Source organism: Arachis hypogaea, chromosome 14 (assembly GCF_003086295.3).
Source record: "Arachis hypogaea cultivar Tifrunner chromosome 14, arahy.Tifrunner.gnm2.J5K5, whole genome shotgun sequence".
Lineage (NCBI taxonomy): Eukaryota > Viridiplantae > Streptophyta > Magnoliopsida > Fabales > Fabaceae > Arachis > Arachis hypogaea.
Genome location: NC_092049.1, coordinates 108,984,855 through 109,004,226, shown reverse-complemented (window position 1 = coordinate 109,004,226; position 19,372 = coordinate 108,984,855). Strand labels below are relative to the sequence as shown.

The 19,372-nt window shown below is 31.3% G+C and overlaps 1 protein-coding gene across 1 annotated transcript; it reads left to right on the top strand.

Annotated features, from left to right (window-relative positions):
* Positions 1–7,510: 7,510 nt before the first annotated feature.
* On the top strand, positions 7,511–9,389 carry LOC112743663 (protein ZW2). Its single transcript, XM_025792959.3, has 2 exons — positions 7,511–8,966; positions 9,091–9,389. The coding sequence occupies exon 1, from the start codon at positions 8,200–8,202 to the stop codon at positions 8,923–8,925; it is 726 nt and encodes a 241-aa protein (XP_025648744.1). The 5' UTR covers positions 7,511–8,199; the 3' UTR covers positions 8,926–8,966; positions 9,091–9,389.
* Positions 9,390–19,372: the final 9,983 nt, after the last annotated feature.

Genomic DNA, 19,372 nt, shown 5'->3' with positions numbered 1-19,372 from the left:
ATGAAATTTTAATTTAATTTGTACAAAAGATAAAATTAGAATTAATTAATTGAAATGAGAGTATTTTATGTATAAAATATTATTAAAATTTCAGTCTCTATTTTTAAAAATTTTAATTTTCTGTATCCTCACTTTTTGGAGATATTGAAATACTGAAATTTTAGAGATAGATATAAAAATTTTAATACTAATCTCTAAACCAATAAATATAATACTAAATCACAATCTTTTTATCTTTATTTCAGTACTTCAAAACAAACATTTTATTTCAATACTTCAAAACAAATACTTAGCGTGAGTGAATTTTCTAATCAAAAGGTTATAACTAAGTTAACTGTACCAAGAAAGAAGAAAAGTAGGGGACAACTTATGCTAATGCTTAGCCCCAAAGATAAGAACAGAACAAAGACCCTTTCTCTTTTATTATTATTTTACATATTGCAGAGGAGAATCTTGGTTAAACAAAAGGTTTATCTTCTTAATCATAACGGGAAAGTTTGCTACCTATAAAATATAGGATTTTGCTATTTCCATAGTAAGGATATTATAAAAAAATATTTTATTAAAAGGTACTAAATATATATATTTTTTACATTTTTATTATATTAAATATATTAAAAATTTCAAAAATTATTATTATTATACCATCAAAATACGTTTTTAAGACATAAATTAACTAAATCAGTAATATAATATAAAAACAGTATTATAAAATTAGAAAAAATTGTAACTAGAATATGTGATAAAATTTACGGTAATTAGATTATTATATAAAATAATGGGGTTTATTTATTTACTTAGTAATATTATTACATTTGTGGCAATTTTTTTCAAAAAACTAATTGCTTAGTGTTGTTCATAAAATATAATTTTGAAGAATCTAGTAAGGAGTAACCAGTTTCCAAAAAAAATTTTCTTTTAATGTGTTCACCGCCAAGGGGGAATCTAGTCATGTGAAAACAAATTTTGATGATTCAAGCATATTAATTTTGAGTGATATCATCGGATGTGCATCAACAATTAAACGAAAAATGTCTTTTGTTTTTTCTTCTTTCTCCTTTTTCCTTCTCAGTTAGGAAAGCATTATATAATAATTTCAGTTTCAGTTTCTCATACTTTGGTAATATGATCTGTATAAGAAGATATTTATTTACATTGCTAAAGGCAATCCTCTCTCTATATATATATATATTAAAAAATAGAATCTAAGACTAATAATGTCGAACTTTTATGAATACAAATGTGATGGTTTTGGTCAGAAATGGTATTTATTTTTTTTATTTGAATCCTCTAAATTTTGAATTTTATTTTAAAGAATAAAATATAATCTCTCATTATTTATTTTATAAGTGAGACTAAAAAAAATATTCAATAATAAAAAATTACACGTTATCTTCTAAAATAAAAATTCAAAATTTAAAGAATTCAAATTCTATTTTTTTGTCCTACTTTTCGGTCCATTAAATGATGTATAATATTTAATTTAGACTAAAGAGGTGTTACCTTGTTCCAAGGCAATTTGGAATCCAAAGTAGCTCTTTCTGTGGATTTACTATTTTATAAAAAATCAAATAGTACTAATATTATACATTATGACACTTTCAATAGTGTCTTTGTATTTTACAAAAAAAAGTCGTAACTATAGGGATATACATTAAAATAGAAGGTTCATCACTTCATCCTCCACCTCATGGCAAATTCAGATATGGAGGAAATATTTGATGCCACAACAGAAGAAAGAGTTTACTAACACTTGATTTTTATACTTTCTCTTTCTTATTTGGCTCCATTTCCTTCACTTCTCTGTCTTACATGGCATGAAACCAAGAATGCCTGAAAAGGCGGCACTTTAAGGGTTGCATGCCACTTGCATGGGTCACAATGCCCCCACCACATCATTACTGTTATAATAAATTCCAACGGGCTAAATAAAGGATTTTTTATAATGAAAATTGGCTATTAAAAAAAAAAATTGGCTGAAATGATAATGAAAATTGGCTTTGATTTTGGCGCTTGAGAATACCGGAGGAGATAAAGTGTCTGCTCTGGCTTTGCCTCAACAACAGAGTTCCCACAACTAGTTACCGATTTTAAAAAGGTATTTCTACTTCTGATTTTTGTCAGAGATGTTATCTTATTCTAGAGAATATTAACTAATGCTTTAGGATTTGCCAAAAAGCTCGTCAAATTTGAATTAGCTTAAATTTGGGAATGACCGCTGAGGACTCTAGTTTGGAATTTGTGTCTTGGATTCGTTCTAACCTCAACAAAAATAAGTTTCTCTTTGCAGGGGCCTTTTGGTGGATTTGGAGGAATAGGAACAATGACATCTTCCACCAAGATGATCCATGGAGTAAGGAGAAAATTGTTCACTTAGTTAAACATGCTGCTCGAGATTTCTCTAATGTTGTTATCAACCAAAAACATATTATTCCTTCTTCTTTGAAATATAACTGGGAAACACCTCCAATGAATGTCTGTAAAGTGAACTGCGATGCAAACGTTTTTGAAAATGAGCAATTAGCTGGCTTTGGATGTATTATTAGAGACAGCATGGGAATTTGGATAAAAGGTTGTTCTGCCAGTATACCTCTTTCTAGTGTTCTCTGTTGTGAGCTTCATGCTATTTGGAGAGGGCTTGTTATGGCTTGGGATTGCGAGTGCAAAGAGGTCATATGTGAAACTGACAATCTTGATGCGTTTCTTCTTGTTTCGCGAGGCACAACCAGCATGATTAGGAATGACTCTGGTATGCTTGACAAAATCAAAGAGATGCTTCAGCGCAATTGGACAGCTACTTTAGTGCTCATCCAGCGGACAGCAAATAAAGCGGCTGATTTAATGGCTAAGACTGCTGTTTTAAACAAGCAGGTGTATCTAGAGTGATTACTGCCTCCTAATAATTTAGACATTATTATTAGAGAGGAGTACTACTCTTTTTCTTAAGTCTTTTTTCTTTGTGTTATGTTCAGTCACCAAAAAAAAGGATTTTTTATTTTAATAAATAAATTAAATGTTATATTTACCAAATTAAATATTTTTACGTGTATTTACAGATTTAAATAGCCTTACCATATCTCGTTTATACTGTAAATGAGGTTATTTTGCACGTATTTTGTTTACAATGTAAACGAGATATGGGTAGTCAGTCAAACACGTGAAACGAGATATACTTATCTGTAAACGAGATACGTAAAAACGCCATCTCGTTTACACTATAGACGATATATATATATATAAAAGACAAACCCAGCATCTATAAAAGAATGTGTAACTTTTGGTATTCTTCACACACATTTCATATCCTTTCTCTATATCCTCTTTCTCTAAAAATAAAGCTGAATGGCAAGTAACAATCCATTCATAGTTGTGCTTCTTTATCCGAATTGTCGTATGAGAAATGGCGACAACAGAGTGACATTTGAGTGTCAGGATCCGATATTGTTTTGCACTCAACGTGTGGAGACGCTGTCGGATTTGAAGAGTTTGATATTGAGTAAGATTGGCGGGACACAAGCGAGGAAAATCGGGAGGGTGGCGTATAGGTTGCTGGCACCCATGGAAAATGGAGTCTTCCAGTTTCGACTATTTCGACTTTACGGGAACGAGCATGTGCGACTGATGTTCAATATTCATGGGAGAGTCGTACAACAAGGTGTGGATGGTAAAGCAGAAGGCAATTGCACGGATCTATGGTGATTGAGAAGAGTCGTACAACAAGGTGCCGAAAATGCTTCAGGCACTGCAGAGCTGTTTCTCTAGCACCATATGTGACCTACGCGTCAAACCGTACTATGAATGACACCTCATGGTGCGCAACTGCTGCATGCTTGACAAAGTATTTTCGGAGGGTCTCGGAATCATCTATCTGGGGCATCTGGCGGACCCGATCCCGTAGCCATACAAGTTTCAGCGTGAACGACTCATTCTTCTGCGCCGCCTGCTGTGCTGCCACGGGAGGCCTGGCACCGAGGAGCTGCTCCACCAACGCCCACGTCTCCGTATGGTACCACCTACAAAAGTCACAGAGGCACCCCCCGACGGAGTTACCGTGTGCACGTAGGCCTAGGTGGTAAGCCACGTCCTACAGGGTGATAGTGACCTCACCCCACAGGAGATGAAACGTGTGCGTCTCTGGACGTCATCGCTCCACCAATGCCGAAATCAGGGAATTGTCAAACGTAAAATCCCTAAGTGGCACAGTGTCGCCGAATCCGGCCTCAACCAGATACGGGACGATGGCATCCGGTGGAGGTATAGTATGGCTCACTCGCCAGGGCAGTAGGAGGTGAGACCTCTGATTAATGACAAACAAAAATAATATTTAGATTATATTAATTATAACTTATACATTATTTTTTTACATTTTAAAAATTTAATTTTACTTTTATAAATATTTATTTCTCAAAAGTCTCAAGATTAATTATTATTATTATTTTTATGACAAATTAAATAACATAATACAACTAAATAAAGTCCTAAATTTCTAATAAAATAAAAAAAGCACAATTTGTTAATGCAAACTGTGTTATACTATAATAGCATTAAATTTATAAACACTAACAACATAGCACGGAAATAATAGAATTTGGACCTGATAATATTTATGTCATACGAACCTAGCACAAGCAGATAGAGTTTTAAATTAAGTCTACAGACCTAAACCTTAACTCATATACCAACGTTCCAGATCTACATGACTACCCTAACAATGGAAACATCATTAAATTTAACAACCATAACAAAACTAACCTCGAAGACGGCCGCCCTGGTGTAATGTGTCGTCTCATTCAGCCTGTTTATGTCCCAGTCACTCCCCACTTAGCATGCCATCACCGCTTGGGTCAAAGGTATAGTCAGAAAGGATTAAAAGAGGTGAGAAAGAGGTTGACAAAGTGAAACTGGAACCCGAAAATCAGCTGTAAACGACTTATATATATAGACACGTACGGGCCATATCTCGTTTACACTGTAAATGAGATATACATGTGTCACGCTGATATGTCATATCAAAAAAATTTAAATCAATAATTACTCTAAAAAATATTTATTCTGATAAATATAACATTTATTTTATTTATTAAAATAAAAAATCTGCTAAACAAAATAAAGTTATGTTATTTAAATATATAAAAGTGTATATTTTTAAAATTTGACTGTTTAATAGATAGCTAATAAAATCTAATTTTGAATCAACATTAAATTGGTTAAATGGTAAATAAATTTGTTTATTTCACTGATGGGTGAAATTTCTCAAAAGAATATATATATATATATATATTTTAAGATTTTAAATTAATCACATTAGTTTTTTCATCACTTCTATTATTAATAACGTTAAAATTTATTAATGTGGCACGTTAAGTTATACCACACTTATTATAGTATATATTTGGTAATTTTAATTGGCTATTAACATAATAAATTTATACAATTAGATCAAACTAATTCTAAATTGAGGGAGACTTAGAAACATTAAAATCTCTCAATTTAGGGTTAATTTGATATAATTTCATAACTTTATCATGTTAACAATCAATTAGAACTTTCATATGTGTATTGTGATGTCATTTAACATCTCATATCAATAAACTTTGACGCCATGAACAATGAAAATGATAGAAGGACTAATGCAACCAACTTAAATTCATTGAAGTACGAATTTGATTAAAAAAATTTCTTTCGGTGTTCAATTTAAAAAATGAGTGATCTTTTAAGGACGAAATTAATCATTTATTCTATATATAATTCTTTAAATTAAATAATCAAATTCTGAGTCCATGACAAATCTGGCAAGATGTTTAGTGTGAGTGTCATTCACACAGAAACTTAAAAGATTTGGTGTAAGTTATTGTTGACTTCAGAAATTAGTTTCAATCAGATTATCTGTGAAGTAGATTCAATAGATGTGTTCTTTCTGGTAAGTCATTGAAACTTTTTTGACGCAACATAAAGAGAAAGTTATTCTCTAAAAGATTCTGGAGGTTAAGAACCATAAAAATTGGGAGCTGCATTTTGTGTTGATCCATCAGAGTACTAATGGCATACTGGACCGGTTGGCAAAATATGGTACTCATGGTAACTGCAACGCAAGAAGTCGGATGCAGCTGCTGTCCCTCTTTGATTGTTCATGGATGATTTACCTAAAAAAGTTTCTTTTTATTCTTTTTTTTGCTAAGATTCTTCGATTCCTCTCTTACCATTCTTAAAAAATCTTCATGTGTAAACCAAGAATCTAAGCTTCGAAAAGATCGTAGTCCACCTCTGAATTTGAAATCCTAACTATAATTGGACAGTGATCTGACAAACTTCTCGGTCCACCTTTTAATTGAATCTTCGGGAACTCTTCAATCCATTCTACACTTAATAGAACTCTATCAATACGACTACAATTGCAGCATCTGAACCATTTAAATTTTCGATCATTCAACGGTAAGTCCATCAACTGCATATCTTGGACCCAAGCCTTAAAATCTTCTGCCGATACTGTTAATCTGTCCTGACCTTTCCTCTCTTTAATTTAAATAACCTCATTAAAGTCTCTCATGTAACATATCAAAACTTGACATAGCTTAGCTATAAAATTCAGTTCTTCCCATACAGCGAGTTTATCCACTCTAGTATGAGCACCATATACTAAACAAAAAGCACAATCGAACTCATTTTTAATAGGACTCCTTCAATACATAACTATCTCTCCTCTTTGTAATAGTTATTCATTTTAAACAACATGTTATTTCACCTTAACAACAGACTTCCAAACATATTTTTCGAATCTTCAAATTTTCATCCCACAGCATTACTTTTCCAAATACGTACTATATTAAATTTAGTCACAATTTGTATTTTAGTTTTAACCAAATATAACATATTTAATTTTTGTTTCTTTTTGAGTTTTTTCAGCATACTCAATTTTCTAACATTCTGTAATCCCTTAATATTTTAAGAACTAAAAATTATTTTAAAAGTTAATTAAAAGATGCATAAATTATTGAAGTTGTTAATGCAATATGTGATGTTGTTGGGATATTTTTTTTTGGCATTATATTATGATGATATTGCAACGTGAACCAGGTATTATTAGTTTCACCTAATAATAATAATAATAATAGAGATGTGATACAGATTAAAGAATAACAAATATTTTTATGGAATGTTTAGTTAAAAAGATAAAATTATAGAATGCAAGTAAGGTTTTATTTTATTTGAAAATCATAATTATTTTTATTTTTATCTCTAATATTTATAATTTTTAAAAAAAATATTCTTATGTTTAGTTTTATTTATTTTTTGTTTTAGTATTTTTTATTTGTTTTAAAATTATCCTTAAATATTAATTTCATATAAATTTTTAGGGACAAACTAAAAAATTTAAAAATAATTTTGATATAAATTAAAAATATTAAAAATAAAAATTAAATAAATAAAGAATATTAAAAATAAAATAAAAAAATCAAATATTAAAAGTATTTAAAAAAAAATTCTCAAATGTTAAAAATAAAAATTATACTAAAAATAAATCTGATTTCATCCGGGCATAAACATCCCTAGTAACAACAAAGAATATGATATTCTAATGTAGCATGATAAATAGAAAATTAGAGATATAAAATCTCAAATCCCAAAATCCCCCAAAATAGCGATACCACACCCCCACACTCTGATTGAGCACCCCACATACACACACGCAGAATTCAGAAACCCAATCGCCCACCCAATACTACCCATCAAACTCTTGAAAACCACATCCCCCCTCTTACCTCTTACCTCTTACCCCTTACTTTCAGCGCTTTGCGCCACCTCTCTTTTTTCAAGGTGATCAAGACTTCATTCAACACTTACCCCCAAAAACAAAACCAAAAGCATGTGAAGACAAATTGCACCGAAACTAGTCCCCACCACACCAAGTAATTTGATGCTTTAAGTATCTCTCATTTCTATTACCTCTATTTCTCACTTGTGTGCTCTCAACACATAACACAAAACACTCCTTTTTCCCCCTCTTCCCCTGTTTCTCTTACCAAATGATGAAATGACTCTGTATTCGTCATTACTTTTGTTCTCTTCCAATTCCAACCACTACTACTCTCTGGCCAATGCTTCCCTTCTAAGCCTAATCTCACATACCTTTCTTTTCTTCACACTTCACTTCACTTACACCATAATTGAATTTGATTCTCTGTCTCTTGAACAACACAAATGGCTGATGCGAATGCAGCGATGTTCATTGCCTTCCTGGAAGAGTGGATGATTCGCCAAAGAAACTACCACCAAGAGCTTCTGGCTGCGCAGGAAAACCGTCATCGACTTCGAGATTCCGATAAGAGGGAAGTCATAAACAGAGTACTCTGCCACTACGAGGAATACTTCGAAGAGAAGTCAAAAATTGCCCAACGCGATATCTTCCTAGTGTTCTCGCCACCGTGGTTCAGTTCCTTGGAGAAGTCGTTCCTATGGATCGCCGGGTTCAAGCCAGGAAAAGCATTCCACCTCGTGAACCAGGCGGTACGCGACTTGACTAACGAACAACGGCGCAGGCTGAGCCAGCTCAGCATGGAGACGAGGATGAAGGAGAGAGACCTCAACGACGAGCTGGCCAAGGCTCACGAGAGCCTCGCAAGCCCGCCGCTCGTTGATACGGTGAGAACCCATGGCAGGGCGTGTCTGAGTCGCACGAGGTCCACGGAGGCCCGAGAATTAGAAAGAGAAGCAGATGAAGGTCCTCCAAGCGAGCTTCGTGCGGCAATGGAGAGCGTTGTGGCAAGTGCGGATGAATTGAGGACAAATACGGCATTGAATGTACTGCAGATATTGAGGGCAGATCAGGCGGTTACTTTCTTGACAGCTGTTGCTGAGCTTCAGCTTAAGATCAGGTCCTTGGGGTTTGAGAAGGATGCACAAACTGCAGCTGCTCAAAATCATTGAAATCATATAAAATATCTTGAAAAAAATAATTAGAATTTTGGGTGAGCTGTTCGTTGTTTACCGCTGGGCCACTTGTTCGTCAACTGTTTTTTTTTTTTTTTTTTGGTTATATGTTGATTTTAGGTTTTTATTTGTTTTAGTTTTTAATTTTTTTTTTTTTAATAGAACGATGGTTTTGTTTGGGTTGTATGATGAATGGGACTAAGGAGTAAGGAGTCAGCAATGAGCAAGGCCATGCAAGTGGATGCTTTAGCTTCAAGCCAAGGGTTCACTCCAAGGAAACCAAGATCTCAATCAACTCAACCAGTTGCTGCGCCCACTTTTCCTTTTAGCCCTTTTTGTTTTTCGTAGTTTATATTTCGAGTCATTATATTCACATAAACACCTTTCTCCCCCACTGTAAATATATAATATATAATAATAATATATCAGAGGTGATATTATAATCATCGTCTTTTCGAATACTTATCTAACTCGATTTTCATTATTGAAATTTTAAAGGTAAATTAGTTGTGCCCCGCATGCCATAAGGTTTTTTTTTTTTTTTATTATGAGAATCGGGTAAAAGAGTTGAATGCATTGAACGTGAAAATTTGGGTTTCAATTAATAGTTGAGACATGATATAAATAACAGTAGAAAAACAAAGAAATTATTTTTTATTTTAAGAAAAACTTATTCTAAAGAACTCTGTAATATTTGGACACGGATAATTCTTTTTTAAATAGATAAATATATGTTTAGATTATTTTTTATTTAGTTTTTCATCCTAAACCTGTGATTAGGAATTAGATTCATGTTTTAAACAAAATATTTTATCTCCAAATGAGATGTCTAGGGATTATCTCCAAATGTACAATATATGATTTGATTCATTTCATGAGTTAATATGACAAGTTATGAGTGAAGTTTATTTACTTGGCTTCTTATGAGAATTTCTTTTGGATATTGCTTCAGGCAACTAGTATTTGATGGGACAAAAGATCCTTTTAAACAAGCTTTGTTGTTTATGTAAAAAAAAAAAAAAACCCAGCTTGTTTACATGTTTTTATGTCTTAGGTCATATTAATGCTTGAGGTTATCATAGATATTGATGCTATTTGTTATTTGTCATCTTAATATTTCAATCTCAAGTTTTTAACAATAGGATAAGGATGATTGAAATTTTATTGGTCATACAAACTTGTTAGTAAACAAGCCTAGAAAATTCACTATCTAAGAGACTACGGAGATGTCATATTGCATGAGTATTTCTTGTTTTTGCCAATGTACTCGAATAGAGAATATATTGGATTATTGCTATGAGTATACACACCTAACTAAAAAATATTATTTTATATAAAAATATGTTTTGAATATATATAAAATAAATTTGAGTACACTCATTTTTTTAAATTAATTTAGAATTAGGTTATTTTGTATAAAATTTATTTACATTTAATTTTTTATTTTTAAATTATATAAATATACTGTTTAAAATATTAAATTAATTATTTAAATATTTATTTTAAGATAATTATTTATATTATTTTAATATTAAATTTGACTAAAAAATATTTTATTAATTTAAAATAATACAACTTAATAGAAATAGTTAACAGAGATGAAAAAAAAGTCAAAAACAAAATAAGGACACATAAAAACAAAATAGAAAAAAAGGAGCACCTTCAACAAAAAAAATAAAAATAGCATTATCTTTTATATTTTTATCTCTCATATTTTTAAACATTATATAAATTAATTTTAATAATATTAGTAAAAAATGGTCATTTTTAATAATTAATTTCTCTGGTTTCTAAAACAAAACTTTTAAAAAAATATAATTTTTTATTTTATGATATATTATTTTATATTTATTTTTAAATTTATATATATATATATATATAGAATTGCCTTATCTTGTAAATCAGTAGACATTGATACTGCATGATATTTTTTATCTGAATAGTTGTTTTGGCTCCTTTTTACGCAACACAAATGGCTAAATAAGATTGGTAGAGCAGAAAAATTCAACTGTTGTCTTCAAGGTTCAAACATCTGAATCAGAATCTGACTCCAGTCAAAGATAGCAGCTGAATTCGCTCAGATTACGTGAATCCACAAATACTGGAAATCCTTTGATATTTTTGGCTAAAAGGTTGTTTTTGTTCTTTTGCGCAATATAACTAATTAAATAAGATTGGCAGAGCAGGAAAATGCCGAATGTTAAAGCGGCTGTTGTTTTCAAGTATCTAATCAGAATTTGACAGATGTTTCCAATCAAATAACAGAGAACAAATAAATCCATCGTAGCTTACGTGAATCCACCAACACTGAAGATCCTTTGATATTTTTGGCTAAAGGTTGTTTTGGTTCCTCTCTGCGCAACATAAATGATTAAATAAATTTGGTAGAACAGTCAAATGGCAAATGATAAAGCAGCTATTCTCTTCAAAGCATCTAAAAATTAAAGCAGATTTCTCCCATCAAATAACAGAGAACAGCCAAATCCATCGTAACCTATGTCAATTCACAACACTGAAGATCTTTAGCTGTAGAGTAGTTAATTCTTATTATGTCATTGTATTGTCATTAAATGACTCAATAAGATTGGAAGAGTTGGAGAATACCAAATGATAAAGTAGCTGCTATCTTCAAATATCGCATTATGCATTTTTAAAATCTAAAAATCAAACAAATTGTCTAGAGAACAGTTGAATCCATGTCTACATCAATCCACCAACACTAGAGATCCTTGATTGTAAAGTGGTTAATTGTATTGCCATCAAATGATTTAATGAGATTGGAAAAACATAAAAATATCAAATGATAAAACAACTGCTATTTTTAAGCATCTAAATATCAAAAATATTCAATCAAATAATAGAGAACAATTGAATCCATCCTAGCCTATCAACAGGTAGTGTTTGGTAGAGAGACAGAGACTGAAAGACTGAAAGACTGAGACTGAGAGACAGAGATTAAGAGACAGAGACTGAAATAAATTTCAGTATTATGTTTGGTGTAAAGTGAGAGACATAAATTGAAATAAGAATAAAACTCTAATTTAATTTGTACAAAGGATAAAATTAGAATTAATTAATTGAAATGAGAGTATTTTAAGTATAAAATGTTATTAAAATTTTAGTCTCCGTCTCTAAAAATTTCAGTCCCCTGTGTCCCTACTTTTTGGAGGTACTAAAATACTGAAATTTTAGGGACAGAGACAGAAATTTTAGTACCAGTCTCTAAGCCAACAAATATGATACTGTGTCTTAGTCTCTCAGTCTCTGTCCCAATACCTCAAAACAAACGCTACTTAAGAATTATTGTTGTAGAGTGGTTCATTCTTATGTTATTGTATTGTCAGCGAATTAATACCCATTGGCATTAATATTCATTAGCATTACATAATATTTTTTTTTCCTAAGACACACCTGCCAAATTGACGTAGTTGGCACGCCCTGTATATTATCAATCTGAGGTTGGGACATATCTTGTTGGGAGTACTGATGGAGTCTCTTACTGTGGTTTCTTTAACAAGTAAATGGAGTACTCGGTTTTTATATATACTATAGTTTGGCATACTACTTATGAGAGATGTGTGCTATATATAACATTGAAGGCGAATGCCCATCAATTAGGACACATATGGTCAATCTGAGGTTGGGACACTGTTGGGAGTACCGATGGAGTCTTTGGTACATTGCTTTTGGAGAATGTGTGCTGTATTGGCTGTATTTGTTAAGACATTGACACTAATTGTAAAAATACGATGGTACACATTTACTATTTGTTTGTTGAAACATAAATTTAGATGGATGCAATGACACAAAATACATGTATTTAGTATTCCTCCTTAAAGCTGAAATACGGAAATATAATGTAAAGGAGATAGGACACAAATTTTGACCTTTTTATCCTTAATTATTTTTGAAATTATCAATAGATAAAAACATAAAAGATCAAATTGACATTTAGTTTATACATGTATGTCTTATACATTATTATCAAACACATTACAAAATTTATGTATTTATATCTATATATCTTTGTGTATCTGTATATATGTCTCAAGGACCCTACCAAACAAATATAATGTTAAAAGCTAAGGTCTAAATACATTTTTATTTCGAATAGGTCAGTTAGGTTTTTTGGAGTTGGTCCTTTATTTGTGTATCATCATCATTTGTAATTTCGTCCATAAATTCAACCCATTAAATGTGGGAAAAATAAATAACTTTAGAGGATTTAACATTTAAAGTGGGTCATCAAAGATTAGCAACCATAGTATTTGTATTAAGTGAGAGACCTGATCAACTTGCCTCACTACTCAGTATAATTAACTGTTCCTTCAGTTTTTGCTTAGCTGTACTTTCGAACTTACAGACTATGAGTGGAATTTTCTTTCAATGTCATTAGGTGTGGTAAATGGATTGTCACTGGAAATTTAAAGGAACACAAATCTTTGGAATATGATTGGATCATTAAAAATGAACATAAGAAATTCTGTTTCTTTTGGGCATTTCCAAAAAAATCACCAAGTTTCTATTTCAATTTATTACCAAAAGCATCCAAGAAAGAGCACTTTAAAATAAATTAACTGAGAAACAAAGTATAAGCTTTACATTTATTAGAAGCTAAATGAAATATAGATCAAAATCTATAATGATCAAGAACCATATAACTATACTAACTCCTGCTGTAAAATCTAAAGCAACCATGACTGCATCGAATGATTCAAAACCAAAACTAAAAGGGTCATTTAATTGCATCTTTGGTTGTTTCCTAATTGTTGGTCGAGTGGTCAGCAAGTGTTGGGGGTTCGAATTCCGCTTTGAGTATGCAACAACTCATTAGCGGTAACGAATTAAAAATAATCCAAATATGTTAAATACCAAATACATTAAAAAAACACATTAAATCCAAACATATTAAATACTAAAGATATTAAAATTCAAACATATTAAAAGACATATATATATATTTTTAATTTTTTTATTTAATTAATATATTATGGATCCGTGCTCACCCCTAATGAAAACTACAAGCGAAGGAATAGGAGTTACCGCCAAAGAGACGGTACTAAACTACTAATAACATTTGAGTATAGCGACGACACCAAGAAGATAAGGCCAACAACACCAACAGAACAAACCTGCCAGGCTATTGCGGTCCAAACAGTGGCAGCGCAAGTGACAACAAGTGCAGTATAGATTTGCATCTCCAAAACAACAGAAAATGTTTCTCGAATGGGGATTCATAAAGTATGAGAAAACTGCATTGAAGCCTAATTGGGATGCACAAACTAGTGAATAGGTAGTACAACTACAATACTATTTGGCTATTGCGTGAAGAGTGAAGAGTTAAGATATGAAAATTGAAAGAAGCATTTATATTCAATACAATATATGAATATGGCGTTGAGAGTTCTGCATTTGTTTTGCATTTGAATGTAGCCATGACTGTTTAAGATTGGATAGATGAATATAATTGAAAAGTAAAATTTGGATAAAAAATCAATAAATTCAGAAAAAAGATAGACTTAGCTAGCTATTTTAAATAGATTACAGATTAGTTAAACTTTTAACTTGGTCCTCAAAAGTAAAAACATTAATGAGGGATCCTCAAATTATAATTTTTTTTTGATAGATATCAATTGGGTCACAAATTGGTCCAAGAGAACAGTAAGTGGGACCACTTTGTTGTCAAGAGTGAAGACATCAATATCATTTCAAAGAAAACAAAAACTATTGGCCCAGGCCCTAACAGCTAAAGATAACAACTGTGAAAAACAATGAAAGACAATAGATATTGTAAAAAAATAATAAATAAATAAAACTAAATCTTGTATATCCATTTACCCCTTATTAGTTCAATTCACAATCTACACCAAAGGAAACAAGTGGAAGAAAGTTAGACTGGCGGTGGTGGAGTGACGCCAAAGGACGATGACACTTTTTGTCATGAGATTGAAATCGAATAGGATTCAAAATTTGTGGTATGATATTTATGGTTTAGGACTTAGATAGTACGAATAATGAAAAAAGATTACCTCACGAATAGGATGGCAATGGGTATTCATGGGGGTGGGGATTCTCCCCATCTTGTTTAACAAATTGCTATCCGTTCGACCATTTTCGTCATAGATTTCTATTTATTTTTCTTCACAGAGGAGGCCGTATCTGTGGATATTAAACTTAAAATAAATAAACACAACTATGATAAAATTTTATACAATTCAACTAAAATATATTAAATTAAACACACTTCAAACACATTTAATATAATAACATAAACACTAAACCATTGCTGGCAGGGCTGTCACTGGACCTTGTGTTTCACCTTCACTTGTGAATGGTAAAGGTTCTTGGACGTTAATATTCTTATGGCTAGACATAATAAGAACTGAAAATAGAACAAAACAGTTCATGCATCAAGAACAAATTATTAACTATTAAAAAATCAATAACACAACAAGAAATGAATAAAATATGAACAAAATTCTATATATAATAACAGGCGAGCATAATAATTAAAACATGATTTTATGGCCCAGTTTCAATTAATTTTCAAAATCAGCTTTTTACATTCTCAATTTCTCACAGTTAAGTTACAAAATGCAATTTGTAAGATGTAGTCAAGTCACGAAGCTTTTGTAGAAAGCGATCGGTGTGATGGATTGAGGACCAAAATGAATAAATGAACTACAAAACAGGGCACTCACTCCTGATTCAATCATTCAGAGTTTCACACCAACTTTACCCTCATTCTTACATGCAAAAACCGAAAACAGCAAAACTCAATCATCATTAATAATTAAAAGTTGAAGATCATGACCTTTGTGATGATTACATCTTGTATCAAATTATTATTATGGATATATTACATGATAAACTTCAATTTATGCTTGGCATTTCTAATTTCGGTACACATTAAAAAATAAAATTATAAGATCTATTAACATCGTATAAAAGAGGATTTGGATCCTCTAAAGTTTGAATTTTACTTTAGAGAATAAAGTATGATCTTCTATTCTTGAATAGTTTTTCTTTTATATTTATTATTAGTCCCACCTATGAAATCAATGGTGAGAGATCACACTTTACTCTCTAAAATGAAATTCAAACTTTAAAGGATCCAAATCCTATAAAAGAAATGCCAACTACCAACAACACCCAGAAACTAAGGGTGTGTTTGGCAAACGCGTTGAGGAGGAAAGAAGCACGTTTGAGTCTCTTGAAAGTGTCACTTTTATGTTTGGCAACTTTTATTCTTCTGAACGCAGAAGTGATTCTGCCTTTAAACGTACGTTCAGGAGAAGCTAAAATTTGTAGCTTCTGCTTTTCACGTTCATGGTAGCTGATTATCTTAGAAAATTAGGTGGAAATTTTATTTCTTTTTTACCAATCCTATCCTTCATTTTCTTCTATACAAAGGATACTAGTAACTATTACCATCACAGTTCTCTATAGTTCTTCTTACTTGTTCTTAGTTCCAATTTTTTTTTCATCAAAAATAGTTGATACAATAAAGGAAATGGATTATAGTCCAAAATAATACTAAATTAAAGAGTACTGACCGTACTAAAAAAATTATAGAATATTTTCTTTTTGTTTAATATTATAAAATTTATAGTACTCTTTTCCATATTTTTATTTTTTATTGTATTTATTTTATTTATATGATAAATATTTTTTATATTATTTTTGTTAGCGTTTTGATTTTGCATGAATATAAAAAAAATTATTTAAATTGATGTCTCTTTTGATAATTTTTCATCTAAAAGTGATTTTGAGTAGTATAATCCAAACAACATTTATTTTATTATAATCAATTTTGATATAAAGATTGCCAAACATAAATCACGTTAACACAAACTTACTTTTCATCAAAATTAATTTTGCAAAATCAATTTTATGCAAACTCCCATTTGCAAACTGTAATCTAAACACACACTAAAATTTTCACATTAACAACATAATAACAACACAAGGTGCAGTAACAGTTTCAGGAGAAGAGGAAGATGAATCTAAAATATCTTTGTCGGAGAGAACAGAGGTGGTTCAAAATTATCTATTAATACTACAATACTATTTATACAAAGAGACTATCTATTAATATAATAGAAAAATAGATTACAGACTAGTAAAATTTTTAAATTGATCTTCAAAAGTCAAAATATTAACGACTGATCCTCAAATTATAATTTTTGTGTAGCATAGATATCAACTGGGTCACAAATTGCTCCAAAAGAACAATAAATCATAAATGGGACAACTTTGTTTTCAAGAGTGAAGACGTCAATATCACTCAAAAGAAAACAAAAACTATTGGCAAAGGCCCTAGCAGCTAAAGATAACAAATGTGAAAACTTTTGAAAGACAATAGATATTGTTTTTGAATAATATAATTCCTTCTTTAAATTAGTTTTTGAAAATTTTTTTAATTAAATTTATTTATTTTTTAATTTTAAATTAGTCAGTTAGTTTTTCGATTACTTTTATAGCTAATAATGTCAAAGTTTATTGCTGTGGTACGTTAAATAATATCACAATACACATCTAGTAGTCCTAATTAATTATTAACATAATTAATTTATAAAATTAGATTAAATCAATTCCAAATTAAAGAATTTAAATACCTCAAGTTCTTTCCCTAATTAGATTTTAATTTGATCTAATTTGATAAATTTATTATGTTAATAGTCAATTGAGACTCTTAGAAGTATGTTGTGTGTCACTTAATCTTACACATTAGCAAATTTTGAAACCATCAACAAAAAAAAATTGGCAGGAAGACTAACATGACTAATTTAAAATCTTTAAAAGACGAATTTGATTAAAAAAATTTTCAGAGACTAATTTTTCTTTGTTTTCGCAAAAAATTTCGGAAGGAGACATTAGATCCTACTCAAAAGATTCTTTGTTTTCAAGATGTGATAAAAGATGACGGGAAAAGGGATAGATAGTTCATTTTCTGCTGTGTCTTTTGATGTTGATCTTTGTAGACAAGCCCTTATTAGAATGATTATTGTGGATGAATTGTCTTTTTTACACGTTGAGGGGAGGGTTTTTATTATTATATGAATTGTTTGCGACCCAAGTTTCCAATTCCTGGATCACAGTTGCTAGGAATTGTTGGAAGTTTTATTTGAATGAAAAAAATAAGTTGAAGTCTATTTTTAATCAACCATATCAAAATGTTTGTTTGATAACTGATTGCTGGTCATTTGTGCAAAACTTGAACTATCTTTGTGAAGGTTGTGGTAGGCTTAGAGAAGGGAGGGTTGAATCTATGGCTTCCTTTGTGTTACTGTTATGACCCTTTTAATAAAATTACAATTCTGATTCTATTTAAACTAAGCAGCGAAAATTTATGAGACAATTTATTTTTGTCTCATGAATATCAGAAAACAGAACACAGCAGAGAAGAGAAAAGCTAACACCAGCATGTATCCTGGTTCGGTTGCCTTGTGCTATGCAACCTACGTCCAGTCTCCTCCACAACAGTGGAAGAATTTTCACTATAGTTAACAGTATTACATACACCAATTTCACAGGATTGACCCAATCCTTTCACACTCAAGTTCTAACCTAACTTGACATTGGTTATGCTAATACCTAACTATTCACTCTTAGTGCTAACCCAACTAAGAAAGGGATACCTTACAGGTACAAGATACAAGACACTTAACCAACCTAAAGAAATCAGGAAATAACTCTAGATTTTTCTCTCAAGCGTTTCTTTCAGCCTTTTTCCACTCATGGCTTTTTCTTAAGCTTTCTCACGATGCCTTTTCTCACAAGAAATTATAGAAAGATAAACTTAGAAAAGTGCATTACAATCAGTAAAACATGAAGGAGATTGAGTTCATCAACAGCCTCTGTACTATGCGAAAAATCAGATTGGCAAGTCTCTGATTCAGTTCTTCATACTGGCGGAATGCACCTTTGATTAGGTTACACTGTCCAGTTAGTTGAACTTCTTCAAAGAGCTCTCTCAGAACAAAACCTCTATTCACTGGTTTTCTCTCCTTACTTCTGAATGTGCAGATAGTCTTCTTTTATCTCCTTGCGTGTTGTTTGGTTCTTCTTCCAAGGTCAACACCTTGAGCCTTGAGCTTCACCAACTCACAGATACACTTTTTCTCCTTAATCCCTAGAGTAGAAACTCTCCTTCTGACTTCCTCATCTTGACCGAAAGCCATATAGCAGTAACCATAGAAATCTTCCCATAATCAACTTGATCTTAGCCCTTGAAAACCAACTTGGTCCCCAAGTCATGTTTAAGACCGTGGATACACAGCAGAGAATAACAGAAACCATCTTTCCTTTGTATCCCATTTCGGATAGAGCAGAGAGTTGGGAAGAAGAGAAAAAGATCTGATGCATGCAAGAAGAAATGGGTTACCTTTAACCTAAGCTTGATTTGGTTTGGATTTTCTGATTAGACTTCTGTGTTTCAAGC